Source organism: Pogona vitticeps, chromosome 1 (genome assembly GCF_051106095.1).
Source record: "Pogona vitticeps strain Pit_001003342236 chromosome 1, PviZW2.1, whole genome shotgun sequence".
Lineage (NCBI taxonomy): Eukaryota > Metazoa > Chordata > Lepidosauria > Squamata > Agamidae > Pogona > Pogona vitticeps.
Genome location: NC_135783.1, coordinates 115,859,744 through 115,882,961, shown reverse-complemented (window position 1 = coordinate 115,882,961; position 23,218 = coordinate 115,859,744). Strand labels below are relative to the sequence as shown.

At 41.1% G+C, this 23,218-nt stretch overlaps 1 protein-coding gene across 50 annotated transcripts in view; it reads left to right on the top strand.

Annotated features, from left to right (window-relative positions):
* Positions 1-23,218, top strand: part of RIMS1 (regulating synaptic membrane exocytosis 1) — a 324,125-nt gene that overhangs the window by 141,584 nt on the left and 159,323 nt on the right. For all 50 annotated transcript variants that reach the window (XM_072999690.2, XM_078385861.1, XM_072999957.2 and 47 more), the window contains 2 exons: positions 1,485-1,825; positions 5,746-6,623. In XM_072999690.2, coding sequence (XP_072855791.2) covers positions 1,485-1,825; positions 5,746-6,623 — 1,219 coding nt within the window. The remainder of the gene's footprint in view (positions 1-1,484; positions 1,826-5,745; positions 6,624-23,218) is intronic.

Sequence of the window (23,218 nt, the reverse complement as noted above, 5' to 3'; positions counted from 1 at the left end):
CGTTTACTGGGGGGGGATGCCCTTTATTTTTAATTTGATAAATTTCCAAATTGGAATTCATATGAATGCTGTTTAAATGATTTTTTTAAAATCTCTTATCAGTTATAGTGTGTGGCTCCCTTGCTTCCCCCATCATCTTTAGGGCCAGCATCTCCCCTTAATGTATATTGCTTATATCCATTGTTGCTCAAAGTTATATTTTTAAAAATCCAAGCGGTAGTGGCCAAGGAATAGAATGTTTGCTTGCTTTTAGTCCTTCCTGAAAGCATATGATTATTCCTGTGATGTGAATATTTGATCTTCTTAAACATTTCTATAACAGGACAGGGCTTTTTTGCTGCTGTTATTTTCCTATCCCTGTTATGACCTTACAGTTTGTTTAAATGTATGTTTAGACTGTGTCAGTAGAATTCTTAGGCCTAAAACATATCACAGTGGGAAAGGTAATAGAACTGTACCTAGCATAAAATTTATTTTGGTGATATGTGGCTTTTCATGTTCAACTGGAAAACATTCACCTATATTTGCTTAGCTATTTAATAGCGGATGGAATAGAAATGGGAGGAAAAACCAAAGTCTATTGCAATCCATTGTGCAACTTCACATCATACTCATGAAAAGTACTTTATTACTTTCACCCTAAAAGCTACAGCCGGTTGGTTAGTTACACTGGCATAAGTGTGAAGGCATAAAATGCAATGAGAAACTAATTTTAGTTAATAAGTCACTTATTGTAGCCCTTGTCATGTGACAATACTTATGTATTTAGCAAAAACTTTTTAAAAGCAATAATCCTCTCTAAATTTTGTTATTCTTCTTTGGCATGGGATGGTAGACAGTTGTAAAGCCAAGGCTAATGCAAAATTTTGGAAAGTATTTTTTTTTTAAAAAAAAAACATTTTATACTTAAGCCACTCTTCCTCTAAGGAATTCAGGCTCACATACTCTGCTCTGTACCATAGCATATGCTTTATCCCCGTGCTGTCTATTCCAGTTGACAGCAGATCTCTAGGATCTGTGGCAGTAATCTTTTCCACCATCTTTTTTTTTAAACCTAAGATAAGAGACCGGATCGGGAACCTTTTGTAGATAAAACATGTGCTCTGGCACCAATTACCCACAACCCTTACTTCTACCCATCCCATGGGTAGAAGTCAGGGTTATAGGGAGGTCAGGCTGAGAGGCCCAGGACCTTCTTTTAGGCAAGAGAGGTCTGAATGTACATCCTTCCTGATATGGTCGAACCTCTAGACCACACTGACTCTCAGAACTGAAGAGCAGACACAGATGGCTGGTGCAACCAAGATGAAACACCTGCTTGTAGTTTGTTTGGCTGTAGTGAGCAAGAGTAGCACACTCCACGAGCATGCCCTATGCATGAGCACCGGCACACGCGTCACAAAAGGAAGCCTGTTCTTTTTCAAATATTGTAAATACCAAGCATGTTAGAAACTTAAGCTGTTTTTTTTTCCTCCCCCAACTAGGTTATGTGGGTATGCAACTTATGTCGAAAGCAACAAGAAATCCTCACAAAATCTGGAGCGTGGTTCTTTGGAAGTGGTCCACAACCGCTGCCTAGTCAAGATGGAACACTGAGTGACACTGCTAGTGGCGGCGGTTCAGAGTCACCGAGAGAAAAGAAAGCAAGGCTTCAAGAACGATCACGATCTCAAACCCCCCTAAGCACAACAGCCATCTCTTCCCAGGAAATCTCCTCTAGTGTTCAAACTGACAGAAGAAAAGGCACCGAGGTATCACAGCAAGCCATGGGCCTGGAACAGAAGCAACCTTCATCAAGGTCTAGAAGTGAACCTCCACGAGAGAGGTAATACTGAAGCCAGTGGGTCTTATCCATAGAGCAATGGATCTGAAGCTGTGTTAAAAAAACAAAAACAATGGAAGCTATTGTTGTAAATAAAAAAAAACCCAAGAGTGTTTTGTTCCAAAGTGCAGTGGCGAATGCATAGACACACATTACCAGTGGCTGCAGAACTTTTTCAGGGGTCAACAGGGAGGCCTTTCACGTACAGTTGGTTGTCTGTTCATATGGTACCAATAGCTGTAATGCTGAAGGGAATACAGTTTGTTCAATAGAGTGATTTGCTACCAAGGTGTGCAGCAGGAAAACAGAAGAGAAGTAATGTATCACAAATAACAATGAGTAATTCATCTTTGTTACTTTTATATATATTAATTTGGAGGGAGGTCATTCTGGAGGATTTGTGGGATTTTTACAAAGAATAAAAAACCTGAAAGGTAGCTAAAAGTTATGATTATTTTTTTCAATAATGAGCAATTTTACTAGGCTACTTTGACTGTCAGACTATCAAGACTAATTTTAAAAACTATGGCCCAAATCCTGTTGGGAGAAACCTGTGTGGGAGAGGGTAATCAAGCAAACCTCCGACCTTCTTTAGCAAGACATCTATTGCACAGTTGATTTTGCAACTAGTGTATGACTGATCACAAAACTGTCATTCTGTGAAGTTGAGGGGGGGTGATACTGATCCAATTACCTTTCTGCATGCAGTTTTTGTCAACAGGATTCTGGCCTATATGTATATGCATAAACTTCTTTAAAAAAGACATACACTTATGTATTTCTCCAACTATTCAGGCTTTGTGAATTTAATTGTCCTAATCTAAAAATACTGTAATAATAGTCATCCGTAATGGTGAAGCACAAATAGAGTGCCATCATTTTGGAAGTCATCCCCTTGCTTTATTTTAAACATGATTGTATCCTTCTTTTAAGAAGGCAATCACTGTATGTGGTTTTTGTAAGTAATTATATTTAAAAACATTTTAAAAATTAAAATCTGCCGGCCCTTTACAGGTTTGTTAAAATGTTTTAAAATGGATTTGTCAAACCAGTTACCTATCTGTATATGGCAGCCCTAGTTTTTCTAATTAAAGGCTGGGATCCTGAAAAAGAACATGTATGCTGAAAACAGACAAGTGGGTCGTAGGTCAAAATAAGCCTGAACTGTCTCTGGAGGCAAAAAGGTTGAAACGGAGGTTGTGTTTTGGGCACAAAATGAAAAGACAGGGTTCTCCGGAAAATACAGTCATGCTGGGAAAGGTGGAAAGCAACAGAAAAAGGCCAAGTATGAGATGGGCTGACTAAAGGAAGCCAAAGGGTTCAGTTTACAAGAGCTGAGCAAAGCAGTTGAAGACAGGACTTGTTGGAGATTGCTGATTTTTAAGCCAAAGCCTGGTCGCGACTTGATACACATAACAACAACAAATGCTAAAGAAAGTTGTGTGTGTTTGTGTGTGTATTTATGGTGTTTGTTTATTTATTTATTTAGCTTCTTTTTAAAATGAACATTGACTAATAAAAAATGAAGTTAAAGGGAAAAGTGGAAGGATGCTCAGTAGTTTGAAAGAAGGATGGGTGTGAGGATTCTTTGTGTTAGTGATGAGGTGTCTGGTGGCATTACCCTGTTTTGCTAAAACAAAAGCAGGGCTGCCAGTGGAACCTCATGATCTGAACTGGGGGTGGTGGACCCCATTTCACCATTTGGTGATGAAAGAACATCCTCGCCAGTGTTGTCTTTAAAGATAACTCCTTTCCTACTTAATTTCTTAACATTTGCCTGCCCCTGAAAATTAATTTACCCTTCAGGAAACATCACTGGGCCAAATATTTTAGCCCAGGCATTAGTTATGGCATTTGTAGGCCACCTTTCTCCCAACGAGGGGACCAGAGGTGGCTCATAACTTTAAAACAAGTAAAAAAATGTAAAAAAAACACAACACAATAAATTGAACATTAAAAAACAAATATCTGGACACAGGGCACTCACAACTTTGATTCATGCACTCGTAATCTCAAGAGTAGACTACTGCAGTGCTCTCTACGTGGGGCTACCCTTGAGGTTGGTGCAGAGACTACAACGGGTTCAGAATTCGGTGGCCAGATTAATAACTGGGGTGAAGAAATTCCAGCACATCTCCCCCATTCTGGCCACCATTCATTGGCTACTGGTTAGTTTCTGCACCGATTTCAAGGTTATGATGATAAAATTCAAAGCCCGAAACTGTTTAGGACCTTGATATCTAGCGGAACACCTGCTCACCTCCAGATCTGTCCATAATACCCATTTTTCACAGGCAGGGTGGTTGACCCCAAAGGAGACCTGGAGGGAAAGAACAAGAAGCTGGGCCTTCTCGGCGGTTGCCCCCTGCCTGTGGAACAATCTGCTCATGGAGATATGCCTGGCACCCTTGTTGGACGGGTTTAATCGAGCATTGAAAACTTGGCACTTCTGTCAGGCTTTCCCTGAGCATTAAATTGCTGATATCTTCTTCCCTTTTATCATCCTTTTTGCCATCCTTTCACCATCCTTTCTACCATCTGTTTTAACTTATCCTACTAGTTATTGTATCTGTTGAATGTTTGTATTATTTTATTCTTGTTATGTTTTAATACTGGATTGCTTGTATTCTTGTTGTTAGCCGCCTAGAGTTGCCTGGCTGCCAGATTGTGTGGGGTATAAATCTAATAACTAATGATAATAATAAACTATAATAGTAATAAACATTCCAGAAGTGATTTAAAACATTTAAATCTTTAAAAGCAAACTTAGCTTTAAAAACAGCATCCCGGGATTCAGTTACGGCTATTATAAAAGATTCTGCTCTTGATGGAAGGATGAAAAGGAGGGGACTAACCTAAGCTCCTGAAGGGAACTACATATCTGGCACAGAAACTACATATCTGTCAACAGGAGACAAACATTTGGCTGAATGCACTGTTTTGTCTTCCATGTTCATGTTACATCTTGGGAACCTAACTAGTGCAAGGAAGTTAGCTGGGTAATGTGGAATTTCATGTTCCATTATATTTTGGAATACCTCCATGGGATTAATGTAATACTGAGAATTCTTAGATCATCTGGATTCCAAATAATTAAAGGAAGATGCATGAAGTTTATAATATGAGAATGATTGCACATTTTTCAAAGTCCCTTGAATGTATATGGAAGAGGAAGCAAGTTTCCTTTTTTGAATGTGGGTAACACAGTCAAAAGATACATGTGCTCAAATATTAAACTCATGGCAACCAATCAAAAGGGAACACTTTAATAATCTGACTTTTAGTAGGTTTTTTTGTTACCTGAAATTCCTGAGGTTGTGGGGGCAGCAGCAGGGCAGAACCCTTTATTTTAGTTATCTTTCATCTTTAGAAGATTATGGTGATGATAAAAGAGCAAATTAAATTCAAAAGCTTTGTTTCACATTTTCTGTAGTTCATGCCCAGAGGCGTTCTGAGCCCTGAGGCAGAGGTGATGCCTGGGGGCTTCTCACTGCTTTTGAGAATACCTCATCTGTGCATAAGATCCTTATGAGCAGTGCCATAGAGCCAGAACCCTGTGGCATGCAGAAGGCTCACTGGTGTCTTCAGGTAAGACTAGGAAGGGTTGCTTTATGAAACTGCTGCCAGTCACAAATGATTTGATCCTCTTGGTGATTATAAGTCCTGCAGTTTCATCTCATTGGCTTGGGATTCTGGGACCTGAAGGCCAAAGCCTCTGGAGGTCCCCTGGCCCACATATAGGCGGTTCTGATGCATAGGGACCCATGTTCTGATTCAGCATACAGCTGCTTCCCTTCTACTGTGCTTTTTTTGTATCTGTAGTCTTGCCATTTGCAGAAAACCCACGTGATCGCATATTGACTGCACCCGTTTCTGTGTCTCGTCCCCTTATTTCTTTTTGTCCTTCCCCCACTTTGCATCAGGAAGAAGACATCTGCAGTTTCTGAACAGAATGGGAAAGGAGGTCTAAAAGGTGAGCGCAAACGTGTGCCAAAATCCGCACTTCCGCAGGGTGAAGGCCAAACAGATGAAAGTGAGTATAAAGAAAGACGTGATGGTAGAAGATTAGAGAAAGGGAGGTCTCAGGACTATTCAGACTTTCCGCCCAATTTTGAGGAAGGCAAGGCAATAGAGGAAGAAAAACAAAGGAAAGAAGACGATTATCACACTCGGTACAGGAGTGATCCCAATCTAGCACGATATCCTGTGAAGCCACATCCTGAGGAGCAGCAGATGCGCATGCATGCCAAAGTTTCCAAAGTGCGGCATGAAAGAAGACACAGTGATGTTGCCTTGCCCCATACAGAAGTCGAGGAGCCTGAGGTGCCTGAGAATAAACTAGGAAAGCACTCGCAATTGCAAGCCACTCAGGACATACAATCTCACCCAGATACTCAGAGGGCATACGCAGTAGAAAGAACAGGGGATGTAAGAATTTCCGTTTCTAAACAATTAGCTAACCACACACCGCCAACTCCCAGGCAGAGCGTGGTTTCTACAGAGCACTTAGAACCCCAAAACCATGATTCCTTTAAAACACAGAGTCGCCTCGATCCTAGCTCTGCTATTCTCAGTCGAAAAGCAAAGCGGGAGAAAATGGAGACCATGCTAAGGAATGATTCCCTGAGTTCTGACCAGTCAGAATCAGTGCGTCCATCTCCTCCAAAGCCTCATAGACCAAAACGGGGCGGAAAGAAAAGACAAATGTCAGTCAGCAGCTCTGAGGAAGAAGGAGCGTCAACACCTGAATATACCAGTTGTGATGATGTGGAAATAGAAAGTGAAAGTGTCAGTGAAAAAGGTAAGGTTTTTTTTTTTTAAAAGAAGGTTTTAATTATGTGAATATATTGTACTTCTGGTTCTAAGATGGTACTGGGCATTGAGATGGGGATGGAGTGGACACCTTTGCATCTATTTTACCAATGTTGGGTAAAATATTACCACAGCCTTATTGGTTACTCTGTCATTGCATCATGCAAGGATCTGAAGCACTGGGTAAGCCATTTGCCAACCTGATGAGAAATGCCCATCCTGATCTGCTTCTTGGGAATAACATGGAACGGATCAGAGCAGTGACTGCATAGAGTATACACACTCTCTCCCCAGACTGGATCTGTCTCAATGCCCAAATCTCCAGTTATATGGTGACAAAATAAAACTCCCTCCCATCAATCCCCAAATGTCATACAATACGGCTGAATAAGGAGGGCAGGATGGGAACATTGCTGAAGAACTGGACTTTAGCATGCCTGGTTGGGCAATTATAATTCTGTTGGAACCATAACAACCAGGAATGCTGAATATCAGTATCACCCATGTTCTAGAATAAAATATAGATGTCTCAAATAACTTTCCCAATCTATTATTTCATATTCTAAGTCAGCTGTGGATGAGAACTAGCTTACAGATGTCACAATTAGTTTTGCCCTATCAGAGCACAGACATGCTATTTTTTTGGACTATAACTTCCAGAATATGCCAGCTAACATGGCCTTTGACAGGGGGATTCTGGGAACTGTAGTCCACAGATGTGAATTTTTCCAGGTCTGAGAACAGTAATTGGGGTGCTGGGTAAAGATATAGGAAGACTGGGGTCAAATCCCCATTCCATTGAGCTGTTCACTGAGCAGCCTTGAACCAATTATTGTCTCTGTCCTATTTCATGAGATGGCATATATTTTTCTGTCTAGCAATAAGCTTCTTAGAGAAATTGTAGAATGCCAACACAACAAATAACAGCATGATCTTGCAGTAGGTAAACATATTTAGAGCTAAATGAAAGTTCAGCCGAACTCAGGTCGATTTGCTTCTGTGCAGAATTGCACAATATTCTGATATCAATTTTAGTGAACTGGGGAAATTAACCATGTGGTTTACTTTGGTTGATGGTTCAAAGGATTTATATGCATGACTGCTTAAGGCACAACCCATGCAAAGGAAAGATTTGTAAGTCTTAAGAAGGCAGGTCTGAAAATAATAAAATGTGTTTGCCCAAGAAATAAATGATTAGAAAACTTGTAAAAACAGCCACCACGGCAATTGTTTTGTGCTTGGATGAGAAGTGGTTAACTGATGAAAAAATGAGTCAGGTTCTTGAATTTTCCCTTGGTATCTCTTTGTGAACAGTAGTAACCTCAAGGGGAGATCCTGTAGTATCCATCTTGATTGCTCACATGGTTGTGCTCGCTATCTTTTTTCCATCAAGACAAACACAGTATTGCAAGGCAATGTTGGAACATTTTGGGTATCTTGGGCTGCAGCTCCCTTACTGCTTTACTGTTTACACATGACAGACAAAACCAGGCAGCTTCTTGTCACTCCAACAGGTGAAGCAAATGTTAAACATCATATCTCTAGCCATAAATGTAAATACTTGATATAAGATGACTCATCATAGCAATTATTTAATTTTGTCCAATAATTGTTTGATTGTTACCTTTAAATGAAAACCCAAGTACCATAGGTAACTTGGTTGTTTTTCTGTAGGTGGGAATGGAGCAGCTGACTGCTTCCATCCATGTAATTGGTTAGCTTTTTTTTAAAAAAAATCAAGTTTGTGAGCTAAGAAAGATAATTATTCAGAACTCAGACAGTTGCAAAATAGTCTGGATTACTAGAGCTATATTTTTTACTCTCTTCCAAGTTCTTTTGGTGGCCTAGTTCATAGGTGAACTGGGGATAGGGGTCCTCCAGTCTGCAGCCTAAATGTGGTTGGGAAAGTTCTTCAGGTTGCCACAAGCTGTTTCTGCCATTATCACCCAATGGAGATTAGAACTAACACTTTGAAAGCTGTTGCATGGAGCTGGGGTCTGCTTTGTAGCTCAGGAAATTGTTGCTTTAGGATATTTCTTAGTTAACATGCACTGAATTGAATTTTGATTTGCTGGTGCAGTGGGATGCACTCCTGAGTAGACATGTGTAAAATTGACCTATGCTTTATATACTTGGTGTGAAAATGTACACATTGGAAAGAATTATATAGACTCCTTCATACTTTTCTTTGGCATGATTCTACATGCTTCTCCTCAAACCTTTAGACTCATTTACTCCTGGACCACAACTGCCAAAACTGTTCGCAAATTTGAATTTGGTTCCTGCTCTGAAAGAGGTTAGTCACTCCTCTAGGAAACCATGATTTAGAGTTATGGACACAAGCATATACAAGCCTAAGTAAAATCTTGGACTCAAATGCTCCCTACCTCTCTTTTGTTAGAGAAGGGAAGAGGAGTAACCTATGATATATTTTTGCAGTCTCCAATTCTTGGCAGAGAAACAGTGATTAAATAACACATGGTTCTACTTCAAACCATGGGTTGTGCATCTGGCTTGTTAAACAAACAAACCAGAATTTGTTTTCAACCAGGATTCTTGGTTTAGTGCTATGTGCAAACCAACCCATTACTCAAATGTACAGCCAACCTGTATTCCCTTACTTCAGTTTACTACAGAGAGGTACATGATAAACCAAGGCAAAAACCTCAGGTTAAAATGTGGAGTGATTTTGGTGATTCTGTTATAGTTTATACCAGTATTTGATAATAACTGAAAATTGGTTGTGGTATTATGCAAAAGGCATAGCTTTTGGAGGTGATTTGCCTTATTTTGCAAAATCTCCATAGACATTATCTGCTTGATACTGAATTGTGCTACTAGACCTGCAACAGGTAATATCTGTAGAGTTTTTTTTTAATTTTGAGTCAATCCACCTCCAAAAGTTATGTCTTTTGTATAGCAACACACCTGTATTTCAGCCAATTCTTGATGAGTACTTGTGCATGTGCATGCCTGTGTGCGAACATGCACATGCACCCATGCACACACACAGAGAGAGCAACTAATAAAAATATGTGTTTGGAAGTGATATTAGAAAAGAAGGAAGTTACTGAGAATTTGCAGGACTGCAACTATAATAGGCAGAATTTAATTAAATTTAATCTGTGTAATTTTGCTGAACGAGATCCAAAAATATCCACTAGATGGAGTCAGTGCAATGTAAAGTTTGGTTGTCATTTCCCCCAATTTTTTTCTTTTGCTGCTAAATGTTTTATTCTCCAGTTTCAGAAACATTTGTTAATTCATCTGATGAAACTTTATCAGAGACATATTTCTTATAGCATTTTAAAATTCGTCTGATGCTGCAAAATGTACTTCCAGTTTACTGGCATGAATTTGCAAAATTCGCTGTAAGGTAACTACGGAAGGAGAAAAGTCAAACTATTTTTGTTTCTGTTCATAATGACTGTGTGCTTAGCTGCCTTATACTTTGTAGTATGAGGCCATCAGTATTTCATGAGTATAAAAAAAAACTAACTTGGATACTATGGAAATATGTATAATCCAAAATTATTGGTATAGGTCAGTAGTGGACTGCTGGGACTTGTTCTATGCTTCCTTACAACTGTCAGCCTCACAGAGAGAGGAGGCAAGGGTACAGTAAGAAGGAGCTGCAGCTTTCCAAGCTTTCCAGCATAGGGCAGGAAGGAAGAAGACGGGAGGAGGGAGGTGTAAGAAGCAGTGAAAAAAGGAAAAGGGGAGGAGGAAAATGGAAAAAGAGAACTGTAGTGTCAGAGAAAGCATGTACAGAAGTATACATGCTAGAGATACACATATATGCACACCACAGCCATGTAGAAGTATATAGGGTAAAAAAAGAGAGAGATCTGTCTCAGAAAAGTTGAGACAACTTGCCATTTTCCTTGTGAGAGCCTGGAGGATTCAATTACAGGAGCCCTATTCAGATATTTCTTATCCAGTTGAATTCAAGATATGATGAGGAGAACACCTAGCCCAAATAAGAGATATACTGACTTATTAGCGAGAGAGCAAGAAAGCTGAAATATCAAAGTTCTCCTTCACATGGACATTCACCACACAAACAGAAACCTCTCTACTTCAGACTAGGGATGAGAATCTAGCAGCCTCTAAATACTGGAGAGAAACCAAGAGAAAAGGAGAATACTTGTCACCTTGCAACTAGGTTTCTCTGTTTGATTTTTTTCCCCAGGGGAAATTTCACAGGATTTCTTGTGAGTTTTGGAGTAATTTTTTCTGGAAGAAATGCCAAGCTGTGCAAGATTGTTACGGTTCTTATGCAGGATCATATCTTTGCTCGATAGGATTCATTTAGAAATGATGAAAGAAACATTAAATTATGCAGAATTATTACAACTCCTGCGCAGAATGGTATCTTTTCTGCACTGGATTTACCAAAAAGAGTATTAAATTGCACAGCAATTAGGAGTTTCTTACATAAAACAAAGGGTAGAGGGAAAAATTCAAGGGAAAGTGATACTGGGATCATGCTGTTTTGGGAAACTAAGAAATTTCATAGATGCAGAAGAAAGTCTTGGTTGAGAAGCTTGGTGTAAGAGGACTTGGAAAATTGTCAAGAACAAGAAATTTTGTGGAGAATTTCCTATTTATCATGTTGCCCTTTCATCCCTCCCCAGAAAGATCAGGACTAGAGATGGGGACGGATATAAAAATGCATCGGTTTTTCTGACAAATATAGCCAATTCGTTAAATATTCATCAATCCATATTTGTGGGTTTTAGAGTCCCCCACAAATACAGTGGTGCCTCGCTTAGCAGGAAAAAACATCGCTAAGCGATTTTTAAAAGCCCATAGAAACTCATTAAAACATGTTTAATGCATTCCTACGGGCTTAAAAACTCACCTTATGCGAAAATCCTCCAAAGGGGTGGCCATTTTTGGTGCTTCTAAAGCGAGGCAACACAGCGGGCAGCCATTTTGGAACCACCAATCAGCTGTGTGAAAATGGGGCCTTTGGGATGATCGCAGGGAGCGCTTCCCCGCGATCATCCCAAAGGCCCCGCCGATCAACTGTGCGAAAATGGGGCCGTTGGGATGATCGCGGGCGAGTGCTTCCCCGCGATCATTGCAAACCCCCACCAATCAGCTGTGCTTCGGCTCTCTCGCTCTCTCTCCCCTAGCAGCTCCAGCCTCGGCAGGGAGATTGAGGTGGCGCTGCCACCCTGGCCAAGAAAGACCCTTTCTTGGCCAGGGTGGCGCCGCCGCCTCAGTGCTTCGTCTCTCTCTCTCTCTCTCCACCCCTTGCAGCACAGCTGATCAGCGGGGCCTTTGGGGTGATCGCGGGGAACCACTTCCCCACGATCATCGCAAAGCGAATTTTCCCTATAGGGGCCATCGCAAAGTGATTTCATTGTAAAATGGAGTGATCGCTATGCGAGGCACCACTGTACAAAGATGAATATTTACCCATTTTTATTTGTCCTTCGTATTAAAAAATCAAAACAAAACACCATTCTGCCTACCAGCCACCAATCAGCTGATCGGCTGCAGAAAGGCAACCACCACCACCCACAGCCACCCAATACCACAGCCTACCGCACCCCCTTCCTTTCCCTACCTTAGGCCCCACGGCGTCGCCCTCACCGACACCCTCTTACCTTAATCGCTGTTGCCGAGGTCTTCTGGCCTCAGAACCACAAATGTAAAAAGGGAGACTGACTGCTCCTTGCATAGATGGTGGCTGCAGCTTCATTTAGGGTAGGGAAGCTGCAGCTGCCATCTTTGCAAAGGGCAGCCTGGATTCCCTTAGCCTGTCTAAATGAAGCCACAGCTTCCATCTTTGCAAAGGGCAGCCAGTCTCCCTTTTTACATGCCACGGCTGCAAAGGCCTGTTGGAGACCTGGCAGCAGCTATTAAGGTAAGGGGGTGTTGGTGGGAGTGGGGTGAGGTGGGGTGGGGCCTAAGGTAAGGAAAGGAAGGAGGTGGGGTAAGCTGTGGTACTGGGTGGCTGTGTGGGATGGTGGCTGCCTTTCTGTTGCTGATCAGCCGATCAACAGCCGGTAACCAGAATGGTGGGGTTTTTTTGTTTTGTTTTTTAAAGTGGGGTGGGAGTGGGGTGGGAAGGGGCTGTGGGGGTAGGCTGTTGGGGTGGCTGGCTGTTTGTGGGGGGTGGCGGCTGCCTATCGGCTTCTGATCAGCTGATCGGCAGCTGGTAGGCAGAATGGGCTTCTGTGCTGTGTGGTAAACTCTCCTAGGGGACCCAATTTGTGGGTGAATAACTTGGACGTCCAATATCCAATCTTCACCAAATTATTTATTTATTTATTTTATTTATATCCCGCCTATCTAGTCGATAGACCACTCTAGGCGGCATGTTGGGGAAAGACATTGGAAGCTCTGTTGTGATTCTGGAGTTTCTAAGTACCTGACTGTGCAGGAAAAGCTTCCGAAGTGCTCTAAAGCGGGCACGAGTGATCGTAGTGCGAAAAAGGCCCATTGGAACCATCGTTTTGCAATGGGTAAATCAATCGCAAAAAACTGTCGTAAAGCGATTTCGTCGTAAAGCAGGGCAACCATCTAGTGAGGCACCACTGTATTTGTTGATCTGTTAACCTTGATGAATAACAGATCAAAACGAATTGCCATTTTTTAAAATTTGTCCCCATCTCTAATCAGGACCACACACCAGAAAAGCCACTGTTAACAACTGTTAACAGCCTATGACAATGGGTGGAGAAGGACTGCAGTAATGGGATTTTCACTCATCCCCAGTACTTTGTCCATCTAACAAACCTATTCAAACCGGAGGGTGGGGGGTGGAGAGTGAAACCAACCTGGAGTATATATCTCCTACCAACTCTCCTCAGACTGAAGAAGCTACTTGGATGAGTAGTGAAACATTTCAACCTAATATGAAAGAAGTCCGGTTGCCATGATTCAACTTCCAGATAATCATCACATCCCTATTTCAGATTCTTCATTTCTCACAAGAGAAAAAAGATGGTGGGCACAGTGGAGTTTAACGGTTTTCTCTTCACATGTTGAGTCTGACTAGTTAAGTAATGCCTCAATAAAACAAGAAAGTCTCTGGAAAATCTGGCTAATTGTCATGGAAGGAGAAAACAGGGGCTCCAAGAGTCAGCAAGACTGTTGCTTTTGAAACTAACTGACCAGCCCACTTACTACTCCTGTAGTTGGAAGAAGAAGCTACTCTGAGGAACTTAACTCCACTGCTCTGGAATCAAGAGTCAGCTCTCTACAAGGTTGGCTAGGAAAGAGGAGAGGGGATGGCTTTTGAAGAAGAAGCATGAGGGCGTGCTCTTGGAGTCAAAATTAGTATTTTGATCCAGGGTGACCAGAGGAGTACATACTACTGAAAAAATAAACCAAGGTCATTGCTATGTTTTGTCAGAGAGAAACAAGCCACAGTTCTGAGTTCAGGTGACATAATAAATAGAACATGGTAAGAGAATGTGAGATTGTTTAGCTCTTCCTGCTTCCTACAGGCATAATCAGAGACCATTCATTAGCATGTTGCTCTGTTCCTATTAATCCCAATCTGTAAATAATTCTGGCTTATTGTAGTGTATAAATGCAGTCAGGACTTGCATAGGTGTTGGGAAGAGAAGCATCACCCTGTACCCACACCACGCTGTCATGACTATATGTCAACATCATGGGAGGGACAGTGGTCTGGAGGAGGAGGAGGCCAAGAGGTGGCAGCAAAGCCTTTCCTGTTCCGAATTCCAAATTGGTCTCTCTAGCTTGGTCACTTTTTTTAAGCTAGCTATTTTAGTAATGGCTGAATTTAAGAATCCTTTGGGGCCAAGCTATAGATGCCTCCCACAAATGGAGCCAGGCATTATTAAAATAGGTGGTTGAGATGTAGTAAAGTTACAGAGACAGTGATTTGAGTAACGAATTTCTCATTATAAGCAATGGTCATCTTAGTTGGCAGCGATGGCTCTGCCATTGTCCCCAGAGCTCAGATACCTGAGGCAACCATTTGTCACAACATTTTCCTCAGGTCATTCTTCAGGAGGCAACAGTAGCCCAAGTCCTATTAGTTAATCATACCAGTCTAAGTGGAACAGTAAAAATCACAGCAGCAAATGAGTTAAAGGATCACTGCTTGTATTCCTCATTGTGCACTAAGACATGCAACAGGTGTGTGATGATGAACACAGCTGGTGACATTTTAACTACTGCCAATTCACTGTTGCAATTTATGCTATGGCAGTTAACCAGTGTAACTAATGGATAGGATCATGGTCTTTGGGTGAGTTGGTGAAGTAGTTTCAGTGCAAAACATTTTTTGGGATTCGCTCTGGGATCTGCTTAGGACTGTAGTATCATTCCTACATTTTGACTTCAGAAGTAATGTTTGTGAGAATAGCACATATCTACTGTTCTACCCCTAATATATGATCTTCTCCAAACTGGGCCACAGAGCAGGGATGAGAAGGAAGTGTTCAGAGGCCAGTGAACATTAACTCCTTGGCACTGGTTTCTGACTACTTTGGAAATGTTCCTATAACTTAAAATTGTTGACAGAGCCTTTCTTTGCATTGAAACATAATGTGCCTTGTATTAATGAGCACCATGCTCTTGATTATATAAATATTCAATGGGTACCTTGTGCACTTCTCTCTCCTACATTCTTTATGACATCCTATAAAAGTATCAATCCATATTCTCTGGATTTCCTCTATCTGTGCCATCATGAGCCTAATCGTAGCTTGGCCTAGAAAATTATTATAAGGATTAGATTGCATGTCTTGCAGCAACATTAGAGGAGTATTAAATATTATATAAAATCTGACATTTGTTGTCAGGTCAAACCAGTTCAAGAGACAAATGAAAGCACTAGTCTATAATGAACGTTGACCTAGTGCAGTCAATTCAAGCCCATCCTCTCCCTCCCTTTCGCCTCTATAATCTCTTCAGGTCTGAGACTGAATCATTTGAAGTTACCTAACATAAAAATATAAGTTGACAAATAATAGTTATAAATAATACAAATGTGATTGTTTTACTAGAATTATCTGTTCTTGAAAATGGGAAATAAATACTACTGAAAATCCAGATGGTTAAACATTCTCCATAGGCCTGTGGGATCCTTGTTCAAATGTATAGACTTACGGGAAGATTTTTGGTCAGCATGGATAAAGTGGCTTCAGCCATTCCATTTCAAGTAGGCTACTCTGGGAATGCTGTGCCGGTCTGCATTTTAAATATTCCGTAATACTAATTTGCATATCTTTCCCCTTTTAGCACTAAATCAGGCTGCAGTACCACAGCTGATGTGTATTGCAACCTGATTTAGCATAAAGAGGCCTGTAGCACCTTAAGGACTAGTAAATGTTGTGGCATAAATTCCATTTCATCCAGATGCATCAAAAGCTTATGCCATAATAATAATTGTTTTTCTTGGAGATACCATAAAACCTTTGGTTGTTCTCTTCTCCCAATTTAGCAAGTTTATATTCTGTACAGTAAGAAAAATTAAAATTCTCTGTTGATTTTAATATTGTCCAGAAACCTGTTGGGGATTTATGCTGGCATAAGTGTAATTGCTTATCATCATCATCATCATCATCATCATCATCATCATCATCATCATCATCATCATCATCATCATCATCATCATCATCATCATCATCATCATTATTATTATTATTATTATTATTATTATTATTATTATTATTATTATTATTTTATTTATTTTATTTATTTTATTTATTTTATTTATATCCCGCCTATCTAGTCAATTAAGACCACTCTAGGTGGCTTAATGGTAGTGAATTGCCACTAATTAATGAGTTGCCACTTGCAGTTATTTGTGCCACTTAATGCATGACCAGGAATATGAGCAGCAGTTTACTACCATAATTTACTCAATTATACTTAAACTTGTGTAAATCCCCAGTAAGTTTCTGGCCACCGCATAAATATTGCAAACATTTGTCCAATAAGAAAGAGTAAATAATTGTAACTACATGATTTGAAAAATATTGCAAAAAAGTAAACTGCAGATTATGCTGATAACCTTTTAAAAAATGTATGCTCAGCGCTGACGCTTATTTTGAAGAAAAGGCATCAAGTAGGGCTCTGACCAGACACTAATTTCCTGACTCAGATCTGTAATCCTGTCCTTAACCCTCATTAATTTCTCACTGAAATTACATTCTTATATGCTCTTTGTTGACTGTGAGTGCTACCAGCTCCACCATCAGTGGTGTTGGTGGCTGCTGAGTCCTCTAGTAATAATTCCATAGATTCTAAATTGCAAGGATAACCAGTACTGTAACAGCCTTTATTTGGACAAACTTAGAAGTAGGTACAGGAGCTGTAGCTTTAACCCCTTCCACAAACCTCTGGGTTCACACCAGTAACCTCCAGGTGGTGTCCTTTCTGGGGGGGGGGTGTCAGTTAATGTTACTGGAGGTCCTGAGAGTCCTGGCCTTAAGGGAGCAGGAGGAATGAATAATTCCAGACCTTGCCTGTACTCCTTTCAAGAATGGTTGGTACAACCAGGTGAGAGCCTCCTCTGCCCTTTGTTCTGGTGCTTGTGTCTCCAGCACTGCAGCTGGTGAGTCCCATGGCACAGTGGTAAAACTGCCTGAGTTTTATCCCAACAGGGTCAAGGTTGACTAAGCTTTCCATCCTTCCGAAGTCCATAAATTGAGTACCCAGCTTGCTGCTGGTTTTGGTGGGGATATGTAATCTCAATGGCTCTGCAGATTTTCTTTGAAGACAATATTTCCTTGTTTGCCCAGGAATATTGAGGAAGGGGCTGGCTGGAAGGCAGGAAGGGCAAGAGGTGGGGAATCTCTCCCAGGTGACAGTTTGGCTTAGGTTAGCATCCCTCCTCTGCTCTCTCCAGCCAACCCAGCTCTGAGTTTTACAGCAACAGCGCTCCTCTGGAAGGTAGAAGAAGCTGGCAAGAGATTAGGTGAAATGATGGCAGCTTGCCTATATAATGTAGTGTCTGGTTCTCTCTAGTGGCCAGTTCTTTTAATTACATCTTGAAAATCCTTATTTTTAGGTATTTTCATTAAATAATTTTAATATTTTCAGATTGTGGATAAGTAAAACCACGGATATGGATTCCCTGGATACAGGGGTCCTGTTGTAGTAGGCACTGCTACTCCTGTTGGCCACCATGGATACCAAGGCCTTGGTGGTGGTGGCAGTCTTTCAGGTGGAAACTTGCACAGAGGACTGTTGTTCACAGCCCCTTCTTCTGCCAACCAGATGGCGATGAGACTTCTTTCCAGGGATCCTCCTGCCATCTGCTTTCCATTCATTCATTCATTCATTCATTCATTCATTCATTCATTCATTCATTCATTCATTCATTCATTCATTCATTCATTCACTCACTCACTCACTCACTCACTCATTCATTCATTCATTCATTCATTCATTCATTCATTCATAGTTTTTTACCCCTTCTTTCTCCTAAAAAGACCCAATACAGGTTGCATCATTGAAAGACAGTATTTAAAGCTGACAACAGTGAATATACATATGCAAAAAGGGTCAAACAAATAAAATACTGAAAAACATAAGCAACACCAAAACACATTCAAAGCAGGAAGGTACAACAATCCATTAAAAACCCACTCAGGCAGAGTGTCGCTCAGGGTAACCTGCCCGGAAGAGAAAAGTCTTTGCCTGCTTGCTCAAGGACAATAAAAATGGGGGCAGCCTATCCTCTTGTGAGAGGGAGTTCCAAAGTCTGGGAGCAGCAACAGAGAAGGCCCTCTCTTGGGTCCCCACCAAACACACCTATGCATTTTTGGCAGAAAGCTAGTTCAGGGTGTGTTCTTCTGATGCGTAGGTGATAGGCAGTAGGCCAACAATCTGAAAACAGATTTGCAGAAGCTTACTGCATTGAGCAAATCATGCATAGAGGACCATTACATTAAAACCATGGCAACCCAAGCTGTCTCATCACTTGAAGCTAAAGAAATACTGCTGCTGCTCCTGTCTTTCCAGGACCACATGGGCATTCAGGCACAGCCCCTACTCCTGAATGCTCAAAATGCTGGTCCTGTTTAAAAATATGCTAGCCAGTTTGAGTGGCCCAGTGATTCTGTGAAGAGGGCAGTAGGTCAGCTAACTTTTTCCATCTATGAGCCACATCCGCTGCGGCTGATTTTAGAAAATAAGGGACCATATGTGCCTGAGCAACCTAGCAGAGGGAACGTTGGTGGCTGCAGCAAGCTACAGCATGAAGGCAACCTGACTTTCACGCTGATTTTATGACAATCATGCAACTTATTAGCATGTCATGTTGAATATTTTTTTCCAAACAACATACAAAAAATAGCCAGTCCCCCTAGTGTCCACCCCCCTTACATGTCTGCTATCACGAGAGAGATTATTCACTGTGAGGTACAAAGAGAAGAGTTTCGGGTGGTGAGGATGACTGGCACATTGAAATGAATGTGGAAGGGAAGAATAGAAGGGGGATTGGGCGGTAGCTAGAGGACATGGTAACTTAAAAGAGCTTCCCCCCTTTTTTTCTTCTAGAACATTTCCATGTAGGAAATGAAAAGAAAAGAGGGAGAATTGATGCAGTAGAGATTAAAGGTTATGATTTGGGGGTGCTACAGAAGCACTCAAGGGTCACCAGAGAAGTGGTTTTTCAGAAGGCATATGGTAGGTTTAGATCAGTGGTTCCCAACCTTAGGTCCTCGGATATTCCTGGACTGCACCTCATAGAAGCCTTTACAACTAGCAGTGCTGGCCAGAATTTATGGAAGTTGTAGCCCAAGAACATCTGGGGTCCCAAGGATAGGAACCACTGATTTAGATGGATAGAACGTTATGAACATGTTGCACATGGAAGTGAAGGATAGGATTGGGACTGACAAGGTAAAGTGAAAATGTGGAGTACAGCAATTGTGCCAGGCAGTTTTACATTCATATATTTAAAAAGCGCTGGGCACAAATTGAGAAAAAGCAAGGGAGAAATGTGAGATGAAGGAAAACGGAGGTAGAGAGAAAAAGTGCAGAAGAAGCAAATGAAAGGAAAGATTGTAAATTCAGCCATTTAAAATGTGAATGGGCCTAGAGGATGAGGGCAGAATTCAAACAAAGGTTTTAAACAAAGGCTAAAGATTAATGAGACAAGCAGTTCAATGGGTCAGAGAACTCAAAACTGAAGAGTGAAGAGGGAAGTATTGGAAATGGAAATAGGAATGTACGGATGTGACAGAATGAAGTAGAGCAGGGCGACCCTTCTGAAGAAGGCAGACCATTGAGAGAAGACAGGTCACGGAGCTGGGGGTGCATGCAGAGTGGCCGGAGAACGTGCAGAGTTTCAAAAGGGGCAAGGCATGGCACAACAGAAAAGGAAATTCCATAGCAGAGAGATCAAAGACAGTGCTGTATACCTTTTTAAAAAGGGCAATCAAAGTGAAGGAATGTATAGAGGAGCAGTACCTGATGATATAATGAACTCATTTCAGGTCAGATCAGACACACTCGGCTAGTGTCATTCCCATTTGGGATGGTGTTGGTTGTGTTTCAGAGAAGGTGAAAAGCTGAAGAAACAAGAGAAGAATGGTCATGGTGAAGAACAACTCCCTTCAATGGCAAAAGGAGACAGGAGTAAGGAAGGTTGTGAAAGGAGATGTGACTGAGAGAAGAAAGGGGATGCATTCTTTCATCCTGGAGAGGAGTAGAAAGTAGCAGAGGATGAATCCACAGCCAAGGAGAGAGAAAGGGCTTGCAGAGTAAAAAAAGAATGCAGAAAAAGAGCAGGAAGTGAAATTAGGAGGAAAATAAGATTAATAAAGACAAAGGAATAATGCTATTACAGAATGGAGGAGGTGTGGCCCACCAGATGCGTTGCAGAGTTTTAAATTTCTGGCAAAATTCTCTTTTTACTACACAGTAGAAATACAGAGATCCACAGAGGTGAAGAGTTACAAGTTCCCCAGAGCCCACCTCTTTCTTATTAACTGGCACTTAAAGTCTCGGTAACTCATTCCGAGACATTTGTAGGAAAAGTGATAAAAATGTTTCTCATGGTGGCTTGTAATTGCAGGCTTGTGTATACTATTTTCTAAATACACAGTTACTTAGCAACTAACTGAATAGATCAACAGCAAACAAAAAATAAAAAACCTGCCTCCAACAGATGAAAGAGAGGGGAAAGGACCAGCAGAGAGGTGGGGCTCTCTTTGAAATCAAAGGCTCGAAAGAATTATTAGTTATTCCTGGATAGACAATCATCCCAGCCCAGAAAAGCCCCTCCTAGTCACACAAACTACAGGCAACATTCCAACGAGATGTTGGACTGAAGTTCTGTTGGAGAGGTAGCCCAGCGATATGTACGTGGTGTTGCTTCATTTATTCACAAGATTGATACCTTTCTTCTGAGGAGGACCCAAAGTGGCCACACTATTCGGAGGGCCACACCTTCCTCAGTCTATCACCTAGGTCTTCTCAACCTCTACTTGACTCTGTAGCAAGTGATAAGACTAGCAAGGGGTTAGTTAGCCAGAAAAACCAGCAACACCAGCATTCATAGATCTTACCTTTAGATCAAAACTTGGGAAAGTTTCTTTTTCCAAGCTCTACTTTGGATTAGGTGATCTAAGAACCTTTATCAGGAGCTAGTCATCTGTTTCTCTTCCAAAGGTAGGGAAGATGGTTCGGATTACATTTATCAGAGGTAAAGGTAAAGGTTCCCCTTGACAATTTTTGTCCAGTCGTGTTCGACTCTAGGGGGCGGTGCTCATCCCCGTTTCCAAGCCATAGAGCCAGCGTTTTGTCCAAAGACAATCTTCCGTGGTCACATGGCCAGTGCGACTTAGACACGGAACTCTGTTACCTTCCCACTGAGGTGGTCCCTATTTATCTACTTGCATTTGCATGCTTTCGAACCGCTAGGTTGGCGGGAGCTGGGACAAGCAACGGGCGCTCACTCCATTGCATGGATTCGATCTTACGACTGCTTGGTCTTCTGACATTTATCAGAACATCCCTGCTAATGTGCCCAGTGGCCATGCTGGCTGGGACTTTATGGGAGTTGTAGTCCAAAATAGTAACTTTCCTGATTTCTGCTTCTTTCTGATCTAAGTTGTAGGTCTCTGTGAACTGATGGTGGTCCGATTTATTTGGTGCTGTGCCTGTGTTTAAACTGCAGAGTAGAATTAACTCTACCTGTACTAAACAGAAAAAAAAATGACTGCAGCATTACTATTGATTTTAGTGGCCTCTTGTTCTTCCGCCTAGTCTTTCTGTGTGTCACTTCCCAACAAATAAAACATTCATTTTCCAGTCTCAGTAAAAGGAATCTACACTTTTCAACCCCATCTTGCTTCATGAGATAGTTAATTGAATCTCCTGGAATCGTTAAAGATTCCCTATAGTCAGAAAGCCTTTTCAGCATTGCACTGAGTATGTATAGGGTGATGCAGTAATCAGTGCTCTCTCTACACTGCAGCGATTTTGTATCGATGGCAGCGGTTCTTAGGGCCTTATTTGGTGGCACTATCGACATTGCAGAGTAATTTGGCATAGGATCAGGAGACAAGGACTACAGGGACTTTTCTTATACAACTGCTTTCATGCTGATTTGATTTTTGGGTGGCTTCCACCCCACTCTCTTACGGTTACGGGTTTGCTACAGTCACAGGCTGGATTTCAGCAACCTGCTTGGAGCCAGTTCTGCTTATTAAGGGGCTCTGAGCTGATGCTGCTATGTTTGCTGGTTTCCTTCAATTTCTCCTTCATACGTTGCATTCAGGGACAGGTAATCTAATGGTACTGATGGAATGCCAGACCGTGGATGTCTTAAAATATAATTGTTAATACGTGTAAGGTTGAGTACGGTCTGGTCTTGCATGCAGGTAGCTTTTCAGTTGAAAGCAGAGAGCCATTTTGCTCGTGAAGGTTTCTGTGAATTTGGAATACTTAGTCTAGATTTCTTTTATGTCTATAATATTAAAATTAAAATAATTTGCCTCTTTTTCCCCCCCTGGTATGGCTCTCTCAACCAGCAATGTGTTTTTAGAATTCCAGTAGTGACGGGCTTACAATTGATTTTCTGGATCAGTGTACATCCTATTGAGCTCTAAATCAGTCTGCATGTTAGAGAATGTAATAAGTAAAGATTTCAGAGGTGTTGATGGTCAGGAGATATGTAATTGTTCAGATATATTATTTTTAGCTAATCTGTTTGGCAGAAGAGAGTTGATGTGCCCTGCATCTCCAGACTCGTGTTGTGGTTAGTAAATTTTATAGCTTTAATTGAAAGTGCAAAATTTATCTTGTCTATTATAATGTAGCATGCTTTTTGAAAAGATGTTTAATACTTTGTGTACAACTGGGAGCATCGCATTTCTATGTTATATATTTTATGGACTGGATATTAATATTCTTGGTACACAGGACATACCACAGTCAAACCCACTTTTATTCAACATTATTTTTCCTTAAAAATGGACAAAGAAAGTTTGAGGGGAGGTAACCTGGACAATTCTTTGAATATTAACAGTGGTTACCTAATAGAATATTATTGTTGAAGCATTTTCACTGTTTTCAATTTGAGATTCTTTTATAGAATTTTGAAGTAAGATTGCACAGTTAAAGAAGTGAGAA